Below are 25,621 nucleotides of genomic sequence, written 5' to 3' on the forward strand. Positions count from 1 at the left end.
GGGTCACAAATCAAGCCTTGGTAAATTTAAGAAAATGGAAATCATATCAAGTATCTTTTCCAACCACAATGCTATGAGACTACGTATCAATTACAGGAAAAAAATCTGTAAAAATTACAAACATATTGAGGCTAAACAATACACTACTTAATAACCAAGAGATCACTGAAGAAATCAAAGAGGAAATCAAAAAATACCTAGAAACACATGACAATGAAAACACGACAATCCAAAATCTATGGGATGCAGCAAAAGCAGTTCTAAGAGGGAAGTTTATAACAATACAATCCTACCTTAAGAAACAAGAAAATCTCAAATAAACAACCTAACCTTACACCTAAAGCAATTAGAGAAAGAAGAACAAAAAAACCCCAAAGTTAGCAGAAGGAAAGAAATCATAAAGATCAGATCAGAAATAAATGAAGAAGAAATGAAGGAAACGATAGCAAAGATCAATAAAACTAAAAGCTGGTTCTTTGAGAAGATAAACAAAATTGATAAACCATTAGCCACACTCATCAAGAAAAAAAGGGAGAAGACTCAAATCAATAGAATTAGAATTTAAAAAGGGGAAGTAACAACTGCCACTGCAGAAATACAAAGGATCATGAGAGATTACTACAAGCAACTATATGCCAATAAAATGGACAACCTGGAAGAAATGGACAAATTCTTAGAAATGCACAACCTTCCAAGACTGCACCAGGAAGAAATACAAAATATGAACAGACCAATCACAAGCACTGAAATTGAAACTGTGATTAAAAATCTTCCAAAAAACAAAAGCCAAGGGCAGAAGGAGGAACCAAGATGGCAGAGTAGAAGGACGTGCTCTCACTCACTCTTGCGAGAACACCAGAATCACAACTAGCTGCTGGACAATCATCGACAGGAAGACACTGGAACTCACCAAAAAAGATACCCCACATCCAAAGACAAAAGAGAAGCCACAATGAGATGGTAGGAGGGGCGCAATCACAGTAAACTCAAATCCAATAACTGGTGGGTGGGTAACTCACAGACTGGAGAACACTTATGCCACAGAAGTCCACCCACTGGAGTAAAGGTTCTGAGCCCCACGTCAGGCTTCCCAACCTGGGGGTCCGGCAATGGGAGGAGGAATTCTTAGAGAATCAGAGGTTGAAGCCTAGTGGGAACTGATTGTAGGACTTCGACAGCACTGGGGGAAACAGAGATTCCACTCTTGGAGGGCACACACATAGTAGTGTGTGCATCGGGACCCAGGGGAAGGAGCAGTGACCCAAGGGGAGACTGAATCAGACCTACCTGCCAGTGTTGGAGGGTCTCCTACAGAGGCGGGGGGTGGCAGAGACTCACCATGGGGACAAGGAAACTGGCAGCAGAAGTTCTGGGAAGTACTCCTTGTTGTGAGCCCTCCCAGAGTCTGCCATTAGCCCCAGCAAAGGTAGGCTCCAGTGTTGGGTTGCCTCAGGCCAAACAACCAACAGGGAGTGAACCCAGCCCCACCCATCAGAAGTCAAATGGATTAAAGTTTTACTGAGCTCTACCCACCAGAGCAACAGTCAGCTCTACCCACCAACAGAACCTCCCATCAAGCCCCTTAGATAGCCTCATCCACCAGAAGGCAAACAGCAGAAGCAAGAAGAACTACAATCCTGCAGCCTGTGGGAAAAAAAACCACATTCACAAAAATATAGACAAGATGAAAAGGCAGAGAGCTAGGTAAAAGATGAAGGAACAAGATAAAACCCCAGAAAAACAACTAAATAAAGTGGAGATAGGCAACCTTCCAGAAAAAGGATTCAGAATAATGATACTCAAGATGATCCAGGGCCCTGGAAAAAGAATGCAGGCAAAGATCGAGAAGATGCAAGAAATGTTTCACAAAGACCTAGAAGAATTAAAGAACAAACAAATAGAGATGAACAATACAGTAACTGAAATGAAAACTACACTAGAATGAATCAATATCAGAATAACTGAGGCAGAAGAACGGAAAAGTGACCTGGAAGACACAATGGTGGAATTCACTGCTGCGGAACAGACTAAAGAAAAAAGAATGAAAAGAAATGAAGACAGCCTAAGAGACCTCTGGGACAACATTAAACACAACAACATTCGCATTATGGGGGTCCCAGAAAGAGAAGAGGGAGAGAAAGGACCTGAGAAAATATTTGAAGAGGTTATAGTCGAAAACTTCCCTAACATGGGAAAGGAAATAGGCACCCAAGTCCAGGAAGCGCAGAGTCCCATACAGGATAAACCCAAGGAGAAACACGCCGAGACACACAGTAATCAAATTGACAAAACTTAAAGTCAAAGGAAAATTATTGAAAGCAGCAAGGGAAATAACATACAAAGGAACTCCCATAAGGTTAACAGCTGATTTCTCAGCAGAAACTCTACAAGCCAGAAGGGAGTGGCACGATATACTTAAAGTGACAAAAGGGAAGAACCTACAACAAAGATTTCTCTACCCGGCAAGGATCTCATTCAGATTCGATGGAGAAATCAAAAGTTTTACAGACAAGCAAAAGCTAAGAGAATTCAGCACCACCAAACCAGCTCTACAACAAATGCTACAGGAACTTCTCTAAGTGAGAAACAGAAAAGTAGAAAAGGCCTACAAAACAAACCCATAACAATTAAGAAAATGGTAATAGGAATGTACATATGTATAATTACCTTAAATGTGAATGGATTAAATGCTCCAACCAAAAGACACAGGCTCCCTGAGTGGATACAAAAACAAGACCCATATATATGCTGTCTACAAGAAACCCACTTTAGGCCTAGGGACACATACAGAGTAAAAGTGAGGGCATGGAAAAAGATATTCCATGCAAATGGAAATCAAAAGAAAGCTGGAGTAGCAATACTCATATCAGATAAAATAGACTTTAAAATAAAGGATGTTACAAGAGACAAGGAAGGACACTACATAATGATCAAGGGATCAATCCAAGAAGAAGATATAACAATTATAAATGTTTATGCACCGAACAAACGAGCACCTCAGTACATAAGGCACATGCTAACAACCGTGAAAGGAGAAATCGACAGTAACACAATAATAGTGGGGGACGTTAACACCTCGCTTACACCAATGGACAGATCATCCAAACAGAAAATTAATAAGCAAACACAAGCTTTAAATAACACAAAAGACCATATAGATTTAATTGACATTTATAGGACATTGCATCCAAAAACAGCAGATTACACTTTTTTCTCAAGTGCACACGGAACATTCTCCAGGATAGATCACGTCTTGGGACACAAATGAAGCCTCAGTAAATGTAAGAAAACTGAAATCATATGAAGCATCTTTTCTGACCACAATGCTATGCGATTAGAAATCAATTACAGGGAAAAAAACGTAAAAAACACAAACACATGGAGGCTAAACAATACACTACTAAATAACCAAGAGATCACTGAAAAAATCAAAGAGGAAATCAAAAAATACCTAGAGACAAATGACAATGAAAACACAACGATCCAAAACCTATAGGATGCAGCAGAACAATTCAAAGAGGGAAGTTTATAGCAATACAAGCATATCTCAAGAAAAAAGAAAAATCTCAAATAAACAATCTAAAACTACACCTAAAGGAACTAGAGAAAGAAGAACAAACAAAACCCAAAGTTAGCAGAAGGAAAGAAATCATAAAGATCAGAGCAGAAATAAATGAAATAGAAACAAAGAAAACAATAGCAAAGATCAATAAAACTAAAAGCTTGTTCTTTGAGAAGATAAACAAAATTGATAAACCATTAGCCAGACTCATCAAGAAAAAGAGGGAGAGGACTCAAATCAATAAAATTAGAAATGAAAAAGGAGAACTTACAACAGACACCACAGAAATACAAAGCATCCTAAGAGACTACTACAAGCAACACTATGCCAATAAAATGGAAAATCTGGAAGAAATGGACAAATTCTTAGAAAGGTATAACCTTCCAAGACTGAACCAGGAAGAAATAGAAAATATGAACAGACAAATCACAAGTAATGAAATTGAAACTGTGATTAAAAATCTTCCAACAAACAGAAGTCCAGGACCAGATGGCTTCACAGGTGAATTCTATCAAACATTTAGAGAAGAGCTAACACCCATGCTTCTCAAACTCTTCCAAAAAATTGCACAGGAAGGAACACTCCCAAACTCATTCTATGAGGCCACAATCACCCTGATACCAAAACCAGACAAAGACACTACAAAAAAAGAAAATTGCAGACAAATATCACTGATGAATATAGATGCAAAATTCCTCAACAAAATACTAGCAAACAGAATCCAACAACACATTAAGAGGATCATACACCAGGATCAAGTGGGATTTATCCGAGGGATGCAAGGATTCTTCAATATACGCAAATCAATCAATGTGATACATCATATTAACAAATTGAAGAAGAAAAACCATATGATTATCTCAATAGATGCAAAAAACGCTTTTGACAAAAGTCAACACCCATGTATGACAAAAACTCTCCAGAAAGTGGGCATAGAGGGAACCTACCTCAATATAATAAAGGCCATATACAACAAACCTACAGCAAACATCATTCTCAACGGTGAAAAACTGAAAGCATTTCCCCTAAGATCAGGAATGAGACAATGATGTCCATTCTCACCACTATTATTCAACATAGTTTTGGAAGTCCTAGAGATGGCAATCAGAGAAGAAAAAGAAATAAAAGGAATACAAATTGGAAAAGAAGAAGTAAAACTGTCACTGTTTGCAGATGCCATGATACTATACATAGAGAATCCTAAAAATGCCACCAGAAAACTACTAGAGCTAATCAATGAATTTGGTAAAGTTGCAGGATACAAAATTAATGCAGAGAAATCTCTTGCATTCCTATACACTAATGATGAAAAATCTGAAAGAGATATTATGGAAACAGTCCCATTTACCATTGCAATGAAAAGAAAAAAATACCTAGGAATAAACCTACCTAGGGAGACAAAAGACCTGTATGCAGAAAACTATAAGACACTGACGAAAGAAATTAAAGATGATACCAACAGATGGAGAGATATACCATGTTCTTGGATTGGAAGAGTCAATATTGTGAAAATGAATATACTACCCAAAGCAACCTACAGATTCAATGCAATCCCTATCAAATTACCAATGGCATTTTTTACGGAACTAGAGCAAATCATCTTAAAATTTGTATGGAGACACAAAAGACCCCGAAGAGCAAAAGCAGTCTTGAAGGAAAAAAACGAAGCTGGAGGAATCAGGCTCCCAGACTTCAGACTATACTACAAAGCTACAGTAATCAAGACAATATGATACTGGCACAAAAACAGAAACGTAGATCAATAGAATAAGACAGAAAGCCCAGAGATAAACCCACACACCTATGGTCAACTAATCTATGACAAAGGAGGCAAAGATATACAATGGAGAAAAGACAGTCTCTTCAGTAAGTGGTGCTGGGAAAACTGGACAGCTACATTTAAAAGAATGAAATTAGAACACTCCCTAACACCATACACAAAAATAAACTCAAAATGGATTCGAGACCTAAATGTAAGACCGGACACTATAAAACTCTTAGAGGAAAACATAGGAAGAACACTCTTTGACATAAATCACAGCAAGATCTTTTTTGATCCACCTCCTAGAGTAATGGAAATAAAAACAAAAATAAAAAAATGGGACCTAATGAAACTTCAAAGCTTTTGCACAGCAAAGGAAACCATAAACAAGACGAAAAGACAACCTTCAGAATGGGAGAAAATATTTGCAAACGAATCAATGGACAAAGGATTAGTCTCCAAAATATATAAACAGCTCATGCTGCTCAATATTAAAGAGACAAACAATCTAATCCAAAAATGGGCAGAAGACCTATATAGACATTTCTCCAAAGAAGACATACAGATGGCCAAGAAGCACATAAAAAGCTGCTCAACATCACTAATTATTAGAGAAATGCAAATCAAAACTACAATGAGATATCACCTCACACCAGTTAGAATGGGCATCATCAGAAAATCTACAAACAACAAATGCTGGAGAGGGTGTGGAGAAAAAGAACCCTCTTGCACTGTTGGTGGGAATGTAAATTGATACAGCCCCTATAGAGAACAGTATGGAGGTTCCTTAAAAAACTAAAAATAGAATTACCATATGATCCAGCAATCCCACTACTGGGCATATACCCAGAGAAAACCATAATTCAAAAAGACACATGCACCCCAATGTTCATTGCAGCACTATTTACAATAGCCAGGTCATGGAAGAAACCTAGATGCCCATCGACAGACGAATGGATAAAGAAGATGTGGTACATATATACAATGGAATATTACTCAGCCATAAAAAGGAACGAAATTGAGTCATTTGCTGAGATGTGGATGGATCTAGAGACTGTCATACAGAGTGAAGTAAGTCAGAAAGAGAAAAATAAATATCGTATATTAATGCATGTATGTGGAACCTAGAAAAATGGTACAGATGAACCAGTTTGCAAGGTAGAAGTTGAGACACAGATATAGAGAACAAACATATGGACACCAAGGGGGGAAAACCACGGTGGGGTGGAGATGGTGGTGTGCTGAATTGGGGATTGGGATTGACATGTATACACTGATGTGTATAAAATTGATGACTAATAAGAACCTGCAGTATAAAAAAACAAACAAAAAAACAACTAATATTAAACTCTCTTTAGGTTATTTGTATGGAAATATGTTAATATAAATGTTTCAGACATTACATACAATTTCTAAAAATCTTATATGTTCTGGTATAATGTTATAAGTCATAATTCTAGTTATTACTTTAAAATGTATATCTCAGAAGTAACTAAATTTCCTTGTCAATTGCATTATTATGAACTTTCATCAAATCTTTAACCGTGGTCATTTTTAAGTCTTTTGTCATTACAGACAGTTCTGGGTGTACTGTGATGCTTTTGCAAAAATGTTCCTATAAAAGGGTTTCATCTTCAAGGAATTCATAGAAAAGACTCTGACAAGTACAGGTTTCTGGTAACTGACTATACTGTTGAACTGAATGAATAAGCATTTTCAGAACTCTAACAGAAAACTGATGAATTCATAAAAGTGCTGACAAAAGAACAAGATAAAAAAAAATTAATTACATGGGACTGAGTGAACTGATGAGGATGATTACAATTTTTGTGAATTTCTGTTTGAATTAAAAAAAAAAATCCCACAAGGACTCAGAGGCAAAAAATATAGAAGTCAATTTTCACTGCAAAGTAAAGGAGCTGTTACAGTGGAGGATTACTGGACTGAATGTCAATATTATGACATAGTATGAGTGTGTTTCGTGTTTGGTAATTGTAATCATTGTTGCTTTTGTGGTCATCCATTTACAATGCTTGGTGTCAGTTTATTTATCTCTTGTAAAAATAAAATACAGTGTGTATGTGTGAAAAAAAAAAAACCCAAAACAAAAGCCAAGGACCAGATGGCTTCACAGGTGAATTCTATCAAACATTTAGAGAAGAGCTAACACCTACCCTTCTCAAACTCTTCCAAAATATAGCAGAGGGAGGAACACTCCCAAACACATTCTACGAGGCCACCATCATCCTGATACCAAAACCAGACAAAGATGTCACAAAAAAAGAAAACTACAGGCCAATATCACTGATGAACATAGATGCAAAAATCCTCAACAAAATACTAGCAAACAGAATCCAACAGCACATTAAAAGGATCATATACCATGATCAAGTGGGGTTTATCCCAGGAATGCAAGGATTCTTCAACATATGCAAATCAGTGTGATACACCATATTAACAAACTGAAGGAGAAAAACCATATGATCATCTCAATAGATGCAGAAAAAGCTTCTGACAAAATTCAACACCCATTTATGATAAAAACCCTCCAGAAACTGGGCATAGAGGGAACTTACCTCAACATAATAAAGGCCATATATGACAAACACACAGCCAACATCGTCCTCAATGGTGAAAAACTGAAACCATTTCCACTAAGATCAGGAACAAGACAAGGTTGCCCACTCTCACCAATATTATTCAACATAGTTTTGGAAGTTTTAGCCACAGCAATCAGAGAAGAAAAAGAAACAAAAGGAATCCAAATCAGAAAAGAAGAAGTAAAACTGTCACTGTTTGCAGATGACATGATACTATACATAGAGAATCCTAAAGATGCTACCAGAACACTACTAGCGCTAATCAAAGAATTTGGTAAAGTAGCAGTATACAAAATTAATGCACAGAAACCTCTTGCATTCCTACACACTAATGATGAAAAATCTGAAAGTGAAATTAAGAAAACACTCCCATTTACCCCTGCAACAAAAACAATAAAATATCTAGGAATAAACCTACCTAAGGAGACAAAAGACCTGTATGCAGAAAATTATAAGACACTGATGAAAGAAATTAAAGATGATACAAACAGATGGAGAGATATACCATGTTCTTGGATTGGAAGAATCAACATTGTGAAAATGACTATACTACCCAAAGCAATCTACAGATACAGTGCAATCCCTATCAAACCACCAATGGCATTTTTCACAGAACTAGAACAAAAAATTTCACAATTTGCACGGAAACACAAAAGACCCTGAATAGCCAAAGCAATCTTGAGAAAGAAAAACGGAGCTGGAGGAATCAGTCTCCCGGACTTCAGACTACACTACAAAGCTACAGTAATCAAGACAGTATGATACTGGCACAAAAACAGAAATATAGATCAATGGAACAGGATAGAAAGCCCAGAGATAAACCTATGCACATATGGTCACCTTATCTTTGATAAAGGAGGCAAGCATATACAGTGGAGAAAAGACAGCCCCTTCAATAAGTGGTGCTGGGGAAACTGGACAGCTACATGTGAAAGAATGAAATTAGAACACTCCCTAACACCATACACAAAAATAAACTCAAAATGGATTAAAGACCTAAATGTAAGGGCAGACACTATCAAACTCTTAGAGGAAAACATAGGCAGAACACTCTATGACATAAATCACAGCAAGATCCTTTTTGACCCACCTCCTAGAGAAAGGGAAATAAAAACAAAAATAAACAAATGAGACCTAATGAAACTTAAAAGCTTTTGCACAACAAAGGAAACCATAAACAAGACCAAAAGACAACCCTCAGAATGGGAGAAAATATTTGCAAATGAAGCAACTGACAAAGGATTAATCTCCAAAATTTACAAGCAGCTCATGCAGCTCAATATCAAAAAGAAAAACAACCCAATCCAAAAATGGGCAGAAGACCTAAATAGACATTTCTCCAAAGAAGACATACAGATGGCCAAAAAACACATTAAAGAATGCTCAACATCATTAATCATTAGAGAAATGCAAATCGAAACTGCTATGAGGTATCACTTCACACCAGTCAGAATGGCCATCATCAAAAAATCTACAAACAATAAATGCTGGAGGGGGTGTGGAGCAAAGGGAACCGTCTTGCACTGTTGGTGGGAATGTAAATTGATACAGCCACTATGGAGAACAGTATGGAGGTTCCTTAAAAAACTAAAAATAGAACTACCATATGACCCAGCAATCCCACTACTGGGCATATACCCAGAGAAAACCATAATTCAAAAAGAGTCATGTACCACAATGTTCATTGCAGCTCTATTTACAATAGCCAGGACATGGAAGCAAGCTAAGTGTCCGTCAACAGATGAATGGATAAAGAAGATGTGGCACATATATATAATGGAATATTACTCAGCCATAAAAGGAGACGAAATTGAGCTATTTGTAGTGAGGTGGATGGACCTAGAGTCTGTCATACAGAGTGAAGTAAGTCAGAAAAACAAATACTGTATGTTAACACATATATATGGAATCTAAAAAACAAACAAAAAAATGGTAATGAAGAACCTAGGGGCAAGACGGGAATAAAGACGCAGACCTACTAGAGAATGGACCTGAGGATACGGGGAGGGGGAAGGGTAAGCTGGCACAAAGTGAGAGAGTGGCATGGACATATATACACTACCAAACATAAAATAGATAGCTAGTGGGAAGCTGCCGCATAGCACAGGGAGATCAGCTAGGTGCTTTGTGACCACCTAGAGGGGTGGGATAGGGAGGGTGGGAGGGAGGGAGACGCAAGAGGGAAGAGGTATGGGGATATATGTATATGTATAAGTGATTCACTTTGTTATAAAGCAGAAACTAACACACCATCGTAAAGCAATTATACTGCAATAAAGATGTTAAAAAAAAAAAATGTAGTCTAGGGACTTTGATGGAAGTGATATGTTTATGTGTGTGCACATGCACACTTATACCAGGCATGGAGTAGTAGGAAAAAAGGTGGTTATTTTCCTAATACCCAAAATTCAATTTTACCATTTTTAAATGCTTAAAAGCTGCATTTTGTTACCTAGAAACAACTTCTAAAACCATTACTTATTTATACATTCTACAAATATTTCAGTACTTGTTATGATCCAAGAAAATATAAATACAATGTTGAATACAATAGACAAGGTATTGAATATGTGTAATCTGGCAATTATGAAATTTTATACAAAGCTCTCTTTTATTACAAAGCTCTCTGTTCAGATTAGGTGTAGATACTATGAGTGCTAACTGCAGAGCTATTTAGCACACTCATGAGGGGCAGGAAATACTTCATAAAGGATGTGACCTCTAAAATGAGCCCAAAACATCATCGGAACTGTCAGGAGAGTTAGGGAAGAAAGAGTTTTTAAGGCTGAGGGAATATTTCTTTAAAAAGACACAAAAGTAAGAAAAAAGAATGACAGCTGAGAAACTGGTATTCATGGGAATCAATAATTAAATTTGTGTTATTAATAAAAAATAAAATAACTACCATTTATTGAAATCCTACTACATAGTACTAGCCTCTTACACACACTGCTTCTAATCTTTACAGCTTTTCAACTATCATTATCCTAATTTTACAGAAGTAATTTAAGGCTTAACAAGAATAACTTGCCCTTGTCAGGAAAAAATTTTAAATGATATGAGATGACCAAATAAGATGATTGGATGTTTTGTCTAGGGTGCACTTCCAAGTTATCTCCACTTTTCTGCTCTTCCTCGTCTGACATATTTTTAAATTCCACAAATTATCAATAATTGATAGCAATGCAAAAGATTATTTTCCATAGATACGAAAAAGAATTTTTCCAGTGGAGTTATAACTGATTTCCCTCCCCACGTGGAAGAAGGCAATTTTGAATCAATTAAGCAAGTTTGTGTCCAGTATTCCTGGTGGCCTATGTATGTGTCTGTTCTTTGGATTCTCCTTGAGCTCCATGTAACATCTTACTGGGTTCCCTCATTAATTAATGAGCCAACAGCTTTGGCATGGGTTTATGTACATGTTTATGAGTCATGATTTTACCTTTTTAAAAAATTATCCTTTAGTAGCTCCAAGGCAAAATAAGTCAGAATTTGAAGGTTTGTGTGGATTCTGCATGGTTCCAAAGACAAAGTTCCTTCCATCACATACAACTCACTACTTCTCTCCTTTTAATCTTGAATGGTAATGCCAACATAATTTTTGTAATACCCCTTGTAAGGGGTCTCACCAAATTTTTGATAGTCCATGTGATAAAACTTACTAAAAAGCCCAGCTTGTGGCTACTTTCACTCTTACTAATTCTTCATACAACCATAATTCATCAGCTTCTTGTGGAATGAAAAAGGAAAATAAAAGTACCTTCTCTCATTCCAAGTCTTTTTACAGTCAGGCAACCATAAAAAAGAAAGAATGAACCTACAATTCATGCCATTTAATGCTCTATCAGGCATAATTCAAGTCAAATTCCATTGAGCAAACTCTGGGATAATTAAAAGTACTAATATAACGAATAAGAGAAAGGTGGTGACCTGGGGGAGAACTTATGAAACCCTTGTCTCCTGCTTTTGTTGATTATTCTTTTTGTTATGATGGATTCCCTTTCTTGACGTCACCTTTTTGAAAAATAACAGATTGTTTCTGTTAAACAAAACTAAAAGCTAGTGACAAATACCCAAACCCACATAATGGAAACTGGGTGGTAAATTTCACTGTAATATAAAATACCCAACAACATAATAAGCCACTGTTATGGTATTCATTCAATTCACAAGGAAACTGTAAAACCTTTAATTTAAAAAGGAAAAAAAATCCAGTGCACACACTTTAAAGATGGTTTTGTTTACCTGCTTAACAAAATTGACAGTACGAAGCTTCTTTCGCATGTTAAAATGACGTGTTAAAGGTATATTTCCTTCGAACCAAACATTTACCCTTCGCCACTGGTGAAAGGCAACAAGATCTCTTTACAGAGTCTCGTCTTTTTCAATAAATTTTGCATGAAAACATGTTATCCTGGCACAAAGTTGCCTGCTGTCACATTCGAAGTGTAATAAATGTTTAATGAAAACAACACCACACAGCTTGGTGTCAGACAACAGCTATCACACAGCCCTGCTTTGATCCAAACAGACACTTAAAAGGAGTTCTAAGCACGCTCTGCACCACAGAACTCTATAACCTATATGCAAATAAGGGTAAATTAGCATAAATGATTTCCTGCTGCATAAAGAAATAAGAGGTAAAGAAAAATATGACAGCCTCTAAGAGTATGTAACTGCTGTCAAACTCAGAGTCCAGCATTCCCAAACCACTTCCAACACCTTCTGCCAAGCACTAGGTAGGAAAAATGGGCTATAACTATAGCCCATAATAGCATGGGCTATAACTGAAGCCCAAGTTCACTGCTATCCCAGTGGCTTCTATACATATTTTCAAAAAGGCTTAAGACAAATGATTTAGTGAGAGTCACATTTAAGAAATTCTATTTAAGACTTCCATGGCAGTCCAGTGGTTAAGACTCCACGCTTCCAATGCAGGGGGCATGGGTTCAATCCCCGGTTGGGGAAATTCCACATGCCATGTGATGCGGCCAAAAAAATTCAAAAATTCTGTTTATATGCATTCCCCTCCAATTACCTACCAAAAAGCACTGCTTCAGTTGTCAAAATTTGTATCCAGAGGGAAATTCTTAACCTCTCTCTAAAAGTACAAAGTTTCAGAAAGTTATATAAAGGAAATGAGGAAGATAAGTATAAACAACACAAGTGTTTGCGCAAAATATTCCAGAAGTCTTGATGGGCACATTTCTGAGTACAACATCCACCTACTGAAAAGCTAATAAGAATATAATAAAAGTGAAAACCTTTCACAGTAGCACATCATAGGGGAGAATAGGCTACAGAATACTAAATTAGATTCCTGATGAATCCTAAAGTTACTCAAATTAAGAAAGCATTTTACTAGGCAATAACTGCTTTAAACCAAACTTTCCTGGCTGGTGGTTTAAATCATGATTGAAAATAAAGTTAAATCAGGGACTTCCCTGGTGGTCCAGTGGTAAAGAATCCACCTTCCAATGCAGGGGACGCGGCTTCAATCCCTGGTCAGGGAACTAAGATCCCACATGCTGCGGGGCAACTAAGCCCCCACGTCACAACTACTGAGCCCACGTGCCTCAACTAGAGAGCCCACGTGCCACAAACTACAGAGCCCATGCGCTCTGGAGCCCGTGTGCCACAACTAGAGAGAGAAAACCCTCACGCCACAACTAGAGAGAAGCCCGCGCGCCACAACTAGAGAGAAGCCCAGGCGCCGCAAGGAAGAACCTGTGCGCCACAACAAAAAGATCCCGCACGCCGCAACCCGCATGCCACAGTGAAGACCCGTCGCAGCCAAAAATAAAATAAATAAATATTAAAACAATAATAATAAAGTTAAATCAAATCCATCCAAATTCTACTCTTAAGGATGGCACTATGATTTAAAATCAATAGTAGAATGTCACTGGTGGCACTGACATTTACTCACAACTAATTTTTCAAGGAAGTCCATAAAATGTTTTATAGTGGATGACTATACTTTTTGGAATTTGATTAAAATGTTTCTAAAGAAGGCTCAGTAAGATACTAATCCACAGAAGACTCAAATGGGGTGTACAATGTTCACAATCATCAAAACAAGTTGTAATTATGAGATGCCATGGCAAGTTTCATATTTCTGATTTTTGACTCTCAATAAAAGCTTGCTTAAAATGATGTTGTTAAGTGTCCAATTTCAATTTAATAACTCTAGTATTAATAAAATTTGTTTTCATATTGCAAAGACATGTCCTCAGAAAAGAAATATAATTATCTAATGATACACTGAATATTTGTTCTAAAAATTTGGGGGGGGAAACTAATAAAAACAAACAAAATCTGTATCAATATTTTAAAAATTAAATATTCTTAGAAACCAAATTTTATAAATGTAAAACATTAAAAATTAAAGTCATTAAACCTTTTTGATAAAATCTAAGACAAGCTTTGGTCGGTGTCTTTCTTATATTAATCTTTCACTCAGTGTTGTAAGGAAAGGCACCTTTTAATCCCTACAAACTCCTGATATCCTTCTAGTTTATATTAGGCCTCCCTTATTCAGCAAAATTATAAAATAAATAGATCAATTTATGACATTATACACAAATCCTAATTATAATCATTCAACTGTTCCAGAAATTTCCAGAACTTGTACTTAATTAACTGCTATTTTAAAAAGGTTTTTCAGAATTGCCTAATTTTATATCATTTTTCTCAAAAGGCTAATAAAAAAAAGCTCTTCCTTATTATTAGGCTCATAAATTCCTGCTTGAGCATTTCTTTCTCTCCTGCTTTTTTTTTTCCCAATTTATAAAATATTCCCTTACAATTATTGTACTTACTCTCCTTGCCTTATATTTCATAAATGTATGCTTTATATTTTATCAATATTTAGAAATATTGATATTTTCAAACTGGTTTGATAAAAACAAAGATTGTTATATATAAAGAAACAGAATCACATGAGTTGTTATTTTCTCTTATGCGAGGAAGCATCTAGGTTATTTAGGACAAGCTAAAATATTTGTCATTGAGTCATACAATCACAATGAGCTAATATGTAAGTCCAAATTCAATCATTTGTGAATCTTTTTTCCTTTCTCTCCACCTATACGTCTTCTTAAAAAAAATAATAAAAATTTCAAAAGAGCCAATAAAACCATCATAGAAATACATTTAATTAAGGTCTAGAAATTTTTTGTCATTTTATTAAATATAATTAAAAGTAATTCTACATAAACAGATTAAATGCTGACGTGGGAAAGTAAGGAAGAGAAAGGAAGAAAAGAAGGAATCAGTCTTTTACTAATAACAGATTTCTGACCCGATCAGAGAAAAAAAGGCACAGAAAATTCTTTCCGTTTTCCTTAGCTATTTTCTAGGAAAGTTTAAGCAATAGCATATCACTTGATCTCAAACACTGTATATCATCATCAATAATCATGGATTACTACAGAAATAAACATAGTGTACTATTAAGAGTCAAGATGCTGTTGTCAATGAACCTGAATTAGAAACCTAACTCTGCCATTTATTTACAAGCCCTATGATCACAAGTGTTCATTTGTATAAATGGGAAAATAAAAGCACCTATTTCACTAGGTTATTATGAAAATTAAATAAGATAATACATAATGCTTAGCAAAATTTCTGATACCTAGAAAATATATTTAAATGTTAGATGCTTATTATTATGTCCACTGTAAGTAAAGCATTTTGTTCATACCTTATGTAGACCTGATCATAAAATTACTCTACTTGAGATTTCACTGGCTTCTCACTGCCTTTAGAATTAACTCTCTCCTTAGCATAGCATATACTCCAATAATCACCTCTCATCATTATTCCTCTTCTTCTCTAAACCAATCCCCATGGGACTTCAGTTTCTCAAATATGCCATACTCACCTTGCTTTCCTCCAAGTATTTCCACATGAAGTTCATTTTGCATGCACCCTTCTTTCCCATCTCTTCCTTCCTTCAGTGTATAAACATCGCTTCTCCTGAGAGCCCGGCCCTAACATGCTGACTAATCTAGGTCAACCAGCTTAAAGTTCATGAAAATATCTTGCAACCAAAATGTGTCAAGACTGAGGATGAAACCCAATGTGCTGAGACTGGTCTGTTGGAACAATAAAAAGGGCACAGGTCTGCTTACCTACAAACTTTTTCTTATTTTAGCAATAAATGTACTTAATTGTTTAAGCCAGATGTTGACAAACTACAACCCATGGGCAAATATAGCCAGCTGCCCATTTTTGTAAATAAAGTATAAAACTTTACTGGAATACAGCCATGCCACTCATTTAGTATTATCTATGGCTGCTTTCATGCTAAAAGGGCAGAGTTCAGTAGTTGGCAACAGAGACATATGGCCGAGAAAGCCTAATTTATTTATTACCTAGCTCTTCACAAAAAGTTTGCTGCTCTTGGTTTAAGCTAGTTTAGTTAGGTTTTGTTACTTACAGCCAAAAGTACCCTAACACATAACAGTTAGTTTCCTACTGAAACATTCATCTGATTTTACTGTAATTACTTATATATCTTCCCTTCTATATATGCTTATTTTGCCACCTGCATGAAATCTCCAAGTAAGACTAGCCTGCCGTTATGTCCCCATTACTAACATATACTTGACAAACAGAAGGCGTTCAAGCATTGTTGACTGAACAAGTGAACAAATGAATGAATGAGCATATCTGATCAATACCCAATAAATATTTATGAAAAACTACCATGAACATTAGGTACGCTGAGTAACACAAAAGAGTATAATACCCATGCTCTGCCCTGAATGGCTTAAAGATCAGGTTTAGGAAATAAACATGTAAGCTGTAAAAACTATATATAAGTTATTTCTGGAGCAAAACGGGGTGTATCTGTCATATATAAATACTACCATATTAAATGTATACATCAACCCCCACCCCCCAAATCCTGATTTCAGATCGTACTAAAAGGTATGAATTCGTGTGGCCTTAGCACTAATCAGAAGGGAGGGCACATTGACATAACACCACCCTGTACTATGGTCCACTAAAACCATGAAGATGACTAAATCAGGCTACTCACAGCTTTTTGGCATCAGTACTCATGGCCCTTCAACTGACACCTCTTGTTTTGACCTTGTTCATTGCCTTTGTTGAGATTTAAGAAATAATGACAAATACAACATTATTATCTTGTGAACCTGTCATCCAGGAATCAGTCCCTTGAACAAAATCAGCTCTGAGTGATGGCAGAATCTAACCTGTAAAGCTGGTGCCGACCTTCAAAATTAATGTCACCATATGAAACCCTTTCCTGAAACCATCCGACCTCCCTTTTGATTCATGCTCTCATTTTTCTTACCTTTAAAATACCCCAACTAATGCTTTATGTAATATCAACTTCATACAACTGTGTAAATATTATTCTAAAAAGTAAAACTTGGTGAAGCAGAAAGCAAAGATTTAATGACCAGTAAAAATCACAGTCATTTCACATAGTCATGTAATACCTAAAGTGTAAACCAAAAAGAGGAAGAAAAAAAGAACAAGGAGCACGGCATTTCCTTGACTGACGTAATTTATTCATCCTCTTAGCCCATATTTTCCACCCTTAGAAACCTACTCTATTTTCCAGTCTTAGAAACCTACTCTACATCCTCTCTTCAACTATCATCCTCCTGACTTTCTCCCTTTATCAACAGATTTCCCCCATATCCTCTCTGATCCTCACTCCATTCTACCAACTCTGGCTAAGTCAGGCTCCCTAACTTTAAAGCCAGATATCCAACTCTATCTACTCTCCTATAACATTCAACAGTCCTTAAAACTAGAAAAAGACAGAACTCAGCATTTTTCAGAACCACAACTGCTCAATGTACATTAATGGCTATGGGGTGATCAGGGAAAGAAAGTCACACAATAATGTTACACTCTCCCAAAATCCACCACAAATTTATCATTTCAAAGAATACGTAAAAGCCAACAATCCAGGCAGTTTTATATAATATCACTGTAAATCTGGATTAAAAAATAAACACACAGACAACTGTGAAAAAGAGAGGGATGAGAAGAGCTCCATAACCTTCAATAAACTTAATTCTTCATAGACTCAAGATCTCAAGGAACCATATCCAAAATCTTGGTAAGCTCTTCAACTTAACAGTGAAAAGTGATACACTAAAGATAAACACTTCTGTATTGAAGTATTAGAGTGAACATATATAGGGTGTTGAAAGACTAACAAAAGAGGATAAATTCTAAGATGTTCTAAACACTTCATAGAATAAAAGATCCCAATGTCGGTTTGGAATAAAACAAACAAGAAGCTGTAATTTAAGCCAGGAGTCCCCAACCACCACCCCAACCACTGATACCGCTCTGCGGCCTATTAGGAACCAGGTTGCACAGCAGGAGGTGAGTGGTGGGCAAGCGAGCGAAGCTTCAGCTGCCGCTCTCCATCGCTCCCCATGGCTCGCATTACCACCTGAACCATCTCCCCAGCCTCACCACCACACCCCCGTCCATGGAAAAATTGTCTTCAACGAAACTGGTCCCTGGTGCCAAAAAGGTTGGGGACTGCTGATTTAAGCTACTAAACAAGATTTTATTCCACTTTAACATCTTCTAATTAAATAAACTGTTTTGAATGAACTTCAACCTCCAAACAGACAAAACTAGAATAACTGTTTCAATGATATCAATTCCAAAAAAAACAAATTCTGGGTCCCATATGCACATACACTCATCTAACACGTACATATACCTTAATATTGACCAAGTCCTCATTCTACATTGAAAGAGGTCTAGCCAACAGTAAATCACGTGGTTCCCTCCCTTCGTTCCATCTTTATCCTTTTCCCCTAACAGTTTTACAATAAGCTAACAGACATCTTTAATTGTAAGTAGTCTTCAAATTTTAAATATTGTATTCATGATAAAGAAAATGGAACTTTCCTAACAAATTATGTAAATTTTCCTTTACTGACATACTAAGTTTTGACAGTGCTATTTGTTTCTAAGATTTGTTTTGTAAATATTAAATGAAAACAGGAATAGAAAGGAAGCACAGTAAAAATCTGAGATAACTATTCTGATTTATCCTTTCTTTATTCTCTATTATATTCTCCTCTTTTTTCCATCTTAGAAAAACCTCAGAAGATGAAAATTTAGTTTGAATATTGCTATGGAATCACGGAGTCATCACTGCTTTAGATCTGCTTCAACTTACCCACGTTTGATGCTGTGTAATTCCTTGTCCTTGCCTTTATCCTTTTCCTTTTCTCTTTTCTCCTTATCTCTGCCTTTACGTCGTTCTCTATCCCGAGACCGACTACGTGTTCTTCTGTGACTGGACCTTTCACTGCTTCGACTATGGGAACGTGGACGTGGTCTTGATCGGGACCTACAGTAAGTAGATTTCATTATATACATTTAGTGTATATTTTGTATTATGAAATAAAAATATCCTTAAAAATTGTCTGAAAGAAAAGGATTTAGTTTTAGTTAAGGATTCAGTTAAATAACTGTTTGAAGCAAGCATCTAAAGATGATTCTTTATGAATAAATACTCTGTTAAATGATATGAGGGAAACATATGTGTCAACTTCACAGGAATATAAGGTTTAGTGTTTGCTTAGTCAAAAAAGTCTTAAAGTTCAAATCAAATCTTCATTACTCAAATCTCTTCAAGATAATATAACAAATCTAAATGTATCTATTCTAATCTGCAAGGATTAGGGTCTTCCCTATCCCTACAATCTCTACATTCTATATTGATTCTACCTAATTTCCTATTTCTAATTGTTATAATAAAACTATTCCTCTACTCTACTATAATCCAGCTATTCTTTGCATAAAATGAAGGACAGTATTAGGATATATTATGTGCTTTTAAAAAGTAAAGATTTTTAGATCCTGCCTTACAGTATTGACAAGAAAGCCTCTACCAGATTGATGATCCTATAGAAACTATAAAAAAACAACTAACTGAAGTCACTGAATAGTGACCAAAAGAAGGCACTGATGTTAAAGGCACTGAACAAAATCTTACTATATAAATATGCTGTTGATTTATTTAATGTAATTTCAAGCAATTAGATTATGAACCAAAAATGATGAGCAATGCCAACACTTGGAAAAAACAAACAGCAGTAAGAAAGTTTCCCATTTTATCAGTTTCTTTTCTGAGGACAAGCCTAAGTCTGTGCCATGCAGGACAGCTAAAACTCTAACGGAAAACTTTCAAATTTATGGCCTGAAAACCCAGAACAAAGACTCAAGGCAACCATCGCAAAATGAAAATGAAAGGGGAATCCTGGAAAAGAGTCAGTTAAAGGAGCCAAAAATTGTAGATGTAAACTCTATTCAAATCTCTGGCTGAACCCTACATCATGCATATGAAGGGCAAACTCCAAATAGCTAAGGATGAAAGAACTGAACTAAAATTTCAACTGCCCCAAAGAAAATGAATTGTTGTAATTTTAATTCAACTAAGTTAATTCCCTGCTTTAAAAAAAAAACGTAAACCAAAAAATCAATATTCTTCAGAGGAATATAACAGAATCCAGAGTACTCAAAATATGACATTCACCATGTCCATGATAAAATACAAAATTACTAGGTATACAATGAAACATGAAAAATGTGAGAAAAGATAGTCAATAGTGAACAACCCTGAGACGAGACAGATGTTGGAGTTAGCAGGCAAGGATTTTAAAGTAGTAAGTATAACTATGCTTGTAATGAATAAAATGTTAAGAAATTTTAAAAGACAAACTAGAAGTAAAAAAAAAAATTCTGTAACTGAAAAATACAATATCTGAAACTACCATTATGCTAAAAGAGATCTGAAGCAGATTGGTAGCAACAGAGGGGACAAAAATCTATGCACTTGAAAACAGATAAATCAAAATTATCCCATCTGAAGAACTAAGAGGAAAAAAAGATTGTTAAAGGAAAAGAAAAACAGATCCTATAGGATCTGTGTGACAACATTCAAATGTCTAACATGTTTATTTAAACTCATAAGTAGAGAAAATAATGAGATAGAAATCAATTTCTTTTTAAGTGGTGGCCAAAATTTCCCCAAATTTAGTGAACAAAAAATTTACAGATTCTAGAAGTTTAGTTAACTCCAAAATAAATATGAAGACCATGATTAGTAATACCATAGTCAAGCTGATGAAAACTAAAGATAAAGCGAAATCTTCAAAGTATTCAGAGAAAAAATAGACACATTACATACAAAAGACCAATGACATGACTTACTGCTGGCTTCTCATCAGAAACAATGAAGATCAGAAGACAGTGGAACAAAATTCTTAACATGGTGAAAGAAAAAAAAAATCAACCCAGAATTTTATACCAAGCAAAAATAAGTGTTCTACTTACAAAAATAAGTGTTCTACTTACAAAAAATAAGTGTTCTACTTACAAAAATAAGTGTTCTACTTACTTTTGGTTTCTTGAGGGATATTTTTGCTGGGTATAAAATTCTGGGTTGATTTTTTTTTTTCTTTCACCATGTTAAGAATTTTGTTCCACTGTCTTCTGTTCTTCATTGTTTCTGATGAGAAGCCAGCAGTAAGTCATGTCATAGTTCTTTTGTATGTAATGTGTCCATTTTTTCTCTGAATACTTTCAAGATTTCACTTTATCTTTAGTTTTCATCAGCTTGACTATGGTATTAATAGTCATGGTCTTCCTAACACCATACACAAAAATAAACTCAAAATGGATTAAAGACCTAAATGTAAGGCCAGATACTATAAAACTCTTAGAGGAAAACATAGGCAGAACACTCTATGACATACATCACAGCAAGATCCTTTTTGACCCACCTCCTAAAGAAATGGAAATAAAAACAAAAATAAACAAATGGGACCTAATGAAACTTAAAAGCTTTTGCACAGCAAAGGAAAACATAAACAAGACAAAAAGACAATCCTCAGAATGGGAGAAAATATTTGCAAATGAAGCAACTGACAACGAATTAACCAAAATTTACAAGCATCTCATGCAGCTCAATATCAAAAAAACAAACAACCCAATCCAAAAATGGGCAGAAGACCTAAACAGACATTTCTCTAAAGAAGATATACAGATTACCAACAAACAAATGAAAGGATGCTCAACATCACTAATTATTAGAGAGATGCAAATCAAAACTACAATGAGGTATCATCTCACACCAGTCAGAATGGCCATCATCAAAAAAATCTACAAACGATAAATGCTGGAGAGGGTGTAGAGAAAAGGGAACCCTCTTGCACTGTTGCTGGGAATGTAAATTGATACAGCCACTATGGAGAACAGTATGGAGGTTCCTTAAAAAACTAAAAATAGAACTAACATACGACCCAGCAATCCCACTACTGGGCATATACCCTGAGAAAACCATAATTCAAAAAGAGTCATGTACCACAATGTTCATTGCAGCTCTATTTACAATAGCCAGGACATGGAAGCAACCTAAGTGCCCATCGACAGATGAATGGATAAAGAAGATGTGGCCCATACATACAATGGAATATTACTTCGCCATAAAAAGAAACGAAATTGAGTTATTTGTAATGAGGTGGATGGACCTAGAGTCTGTCATACAGAGTGAAGTAAGTCAGAAAAACAAATACCGTATGTTAACACATATATATGGAATCTTAAAAAAAAACAAAAAATGGTTCTCATGAACCTAGAGGCAGGACAGGAATAAAGATGCCAACATAGAGAATGGACTTGAGGACACGGGGAGGGGGAAGGGTAAGCTGGGGCGAAGTGGGAGAGTAGCATTGACATACATACACTACCAAATGTAAAATAGATAGCTAGTGGGAAGCAGCTGCATAGCACAGGGAGATCAGCTTGGTGCTTTGTGACCACCTAGAGGGGTGGGATAGGGAGGATGGGAAGGAGATGCAAGAGGGAGGCGATATGGGGATATATGTATACATATAGCTGATTCACTTTGTTATACAGCAGAAACTAGCACAACATTGTAAAGTAATTATACTCCAATAAAGATGTTAAAAAAAAAAAGTAAGTCAAAGACCTTTTTGAGATAAAGGAAAAGTAAAACATAATCATCAGTAGTTAATAATATGCATTAAAGTATGTACTAAAGGAAGTTTTTCAGGCTAAAGAGAATGATAAATGATGGAAACCTGGACCTTTAGAAAGGAAATGAAGGCCACTAGAAATGGCAAATATATGGGTAAATATAAAAAACGACTTCCCTTAATTTAGTTAAAATACATATGTACTTAAAGTAAAAATTACAGTATTTTACTGTAGGGTTTATAATGAAAGTGGATATAATACATATAATCTCTACAGAATAAAGTACGGAGCAGGTAAATTAACCTACACAGTTAGAAAGCTTTTACACTTCGTGTGAACAGTGAAATAGTAACTCTAAGTACACTGAAACATACTTAAAGTACTGAATCATAAGGGCATATATGTAATCCTTACAGTAGCCACTTAAAGAAAAAAAAAGAAATGAAATGCAAAGAAATATAGCTAAAAAGCCAAAAGATGAACTAAAAGAAAATTCTTAAAAATATTCATTAATCCAAAAGGAGGCTGGAAAGGCTCACATGTCTTCTCAGAAGACTTTCAGGATCAAGCAATTCCTGGCCAAGAAACAAAAGTAGAATTGTCCTATTCCCCAATGGATTCAGATGAAAACAAGTAATAAATCGAGTACACCTCCACAATGAGACACTGGAGAAAAACCAAGCTGGGTCTAAATCACACAAGAGATGGCACAAATATTTATGCTGTATGAAAGTAACTTACATCTTACCCTATCACTCTGAAAGCATACAGTACTATCTGGACAGTTGGGTGTGTTTTATTGGGAAAATGATTTTTCTCTTTGTTTCTATGTTTCTGCACTAGTAAGTTGGTCCAGTAATAAATATGTGAGATCTTTTGTTTGAGAGGGGGGAAAAAAGCCAAAGCCTGTCCAAATAAATTAAAAAGCAACACACAACTATACGCTATCTATAAGATATGCACTTTAAATATAGACACAGGTTGAAAGTAAATGGCTAAAATTAGATATATCATGTAAACAAAGATGGCTGGAATGAGTATATTAATATCAAATAAAGTATCATCCTAGACACTCAGAAACTAGGAGTATTACCCCAAATAAAAATGGATACTTCATGATGATCAAAGCGTCAGTTCAAAAGTAGAAATCATACAAAATGTTTATCGGACCACAACAGAGTTAAATTAGAATTCAGTAACAATAAAACATCCAGAAAAAAACCAAAAGTGTGGAACTTAAATAATACACTTAATAAATCATGAGTAAAGTAAGAAATCACAAAAAAATTACAAAATATTTTGAACTGAAAGGCAATAAAAATATAGCATATTAGAATTTGTGTGATGTAACTAACCCAATGTTTAGAGGGAAATTTATAGCTTTAGATGTTTATATTAGAAAAGAAGAAAAGTCTAAAACCAATTACCTAAGGTTCCATCTTAAGAAGCTAGACTAAGAAGAGCAAAGTATATCCAAAGTAGGTAGAAGAAAGGAAACATTAAAGAGCAAAAATCAATGGAATAGAAAGCAATAAAGAAAATTAACAAAGCCAAAACCTGGTTCCACAAGAATATCAACAAATTTGGTAAATCCCTAGCTAGACTGATCAAGCAAAAAAGAAAAGAGCAAACACAAATTACCTAAATAAATAAAGATTGTGGATAAAGAGATCATATGAACTAGTCCTGGGTACTGAGGACATATGTAGGGCTTGAAGAGAAATATGGATTTCACTGGTAGTATGTTCTGTCTTCTTTCATCCTTAACTGGTTCATTCAGTGAGTGAAGAGCAATATTGTATCATTAGATCACAAACTTTTTTTTTAATATGTGATTTTGAGAAGTTACAGTATTTATTGCTAGGAATGTCAACATGGGTTTATTATACTAATTTACAAAGGTTAAATTTCCTTCATTTTCTCTTTGACTACTCCCTCTCAATTTTGACACATGCTTCTTTCCACATAAAATAAAGTTTTAATTTATCAATAATTTATTGCCCCCACAGACATTATCTATTCATTTCTAATGAAATCTTTTATTATATGTGGATATGTAAAAATTTTAACAGATTATTCTAAAATCTCTGAACAATAATCAATCAGACTAAAGTTTTCTGATTAAAAGAAAGTAATAATAATAAAAATGAAGGGGGCCTTTTTTGTGATAATCAGAGCCACTACATATACAGTATATACACACACACACACACGTTATGTTATCTTAATTTGGTTCTATATTATGATTCTGGCAATTACTTTTTCACTTAACTAGTAAAAATATAGTGTAACAAAAGACAAAGATTTAAATATTAGTTTAAACTCTAACAACAAATCCCTAAGAGCTTCTTTTTTTTAAATAAAACTTTGAAGTAAGCTCATTTCTTAGTGGTTTGCCACTAAGAAAAATATACTGTTGGACAAAATGTGCAATCATTTGTGGATTACAGATAAGGTAGATTTTGGTAAAATCATGTTTTCACTGTATCTTAAAAATTAAATGTATATGCTCTTAATATACCCAAAGCTACAGAAGTATTAAGTTAAAAAATAAAGAAATTCTCATATAATGGTGTCCTCAAACAAGTTACTTCCTCTCTGGGCATCTGTTTCCTCATCTACAAAATGTTGATAATAACTACATTTCAGGGTTATAATAAGGATTAAATAATAACA

General features: G+C 35.3%; 1 protein-coding gene and 1 pseudogene across 6 annotated transcripts in view; one reads left to right on the top strand and one right to left on the bottom strand.

Annotated features, from left to right (window-relative positions):
• RSRC1 (arginine and serine rich coiled-coil 1) overlaps positions 1-25,621 on the bottom strand; it is a 432,307-nt gene that overhangs the window by 305,533 nt on the left and 101,153 nt on the right. For 5 of the 6 annotated variants that reach the window (XM_061193506.1, XM_061193503.1, XM_061193505.1 and 2 more), the window contains one exon: positions 19,119-19,292. The exons of the other annotated variant lie outside the window; for it this stretch is intronic. In XM_061193506.1, coding sequence (XP_061049489.1) covers positions 19,119-19,292 — 174 coding nt within the window. The remainder of the gene's footprint in view (positions 1-19,118; positions 19,293-25,621) is intronic. 6 annotated transcript variants of the gene reach the window in all.
• Positions 23,485-23,675, top strand: LOC133093778 (large ribosomal subunit protein eL39-like; annotated as a pseudogene).

This window comes from Eubalaena glacialis, chromosome 6 (assembly GCF_028564815.1).
Source record: "Eubalaena glacialis isolate mEubGla1 chromosome 6, mEubGla1.1.hap2.+ XY, whole genome shotgun sequence".
NCBI classification, from domain to species: Eukaryota; Metazoa; Chordata; class Mammalia; order Artiodactyla; family Balaenidae; genus Eubalaena; species Eubalaena glacialis.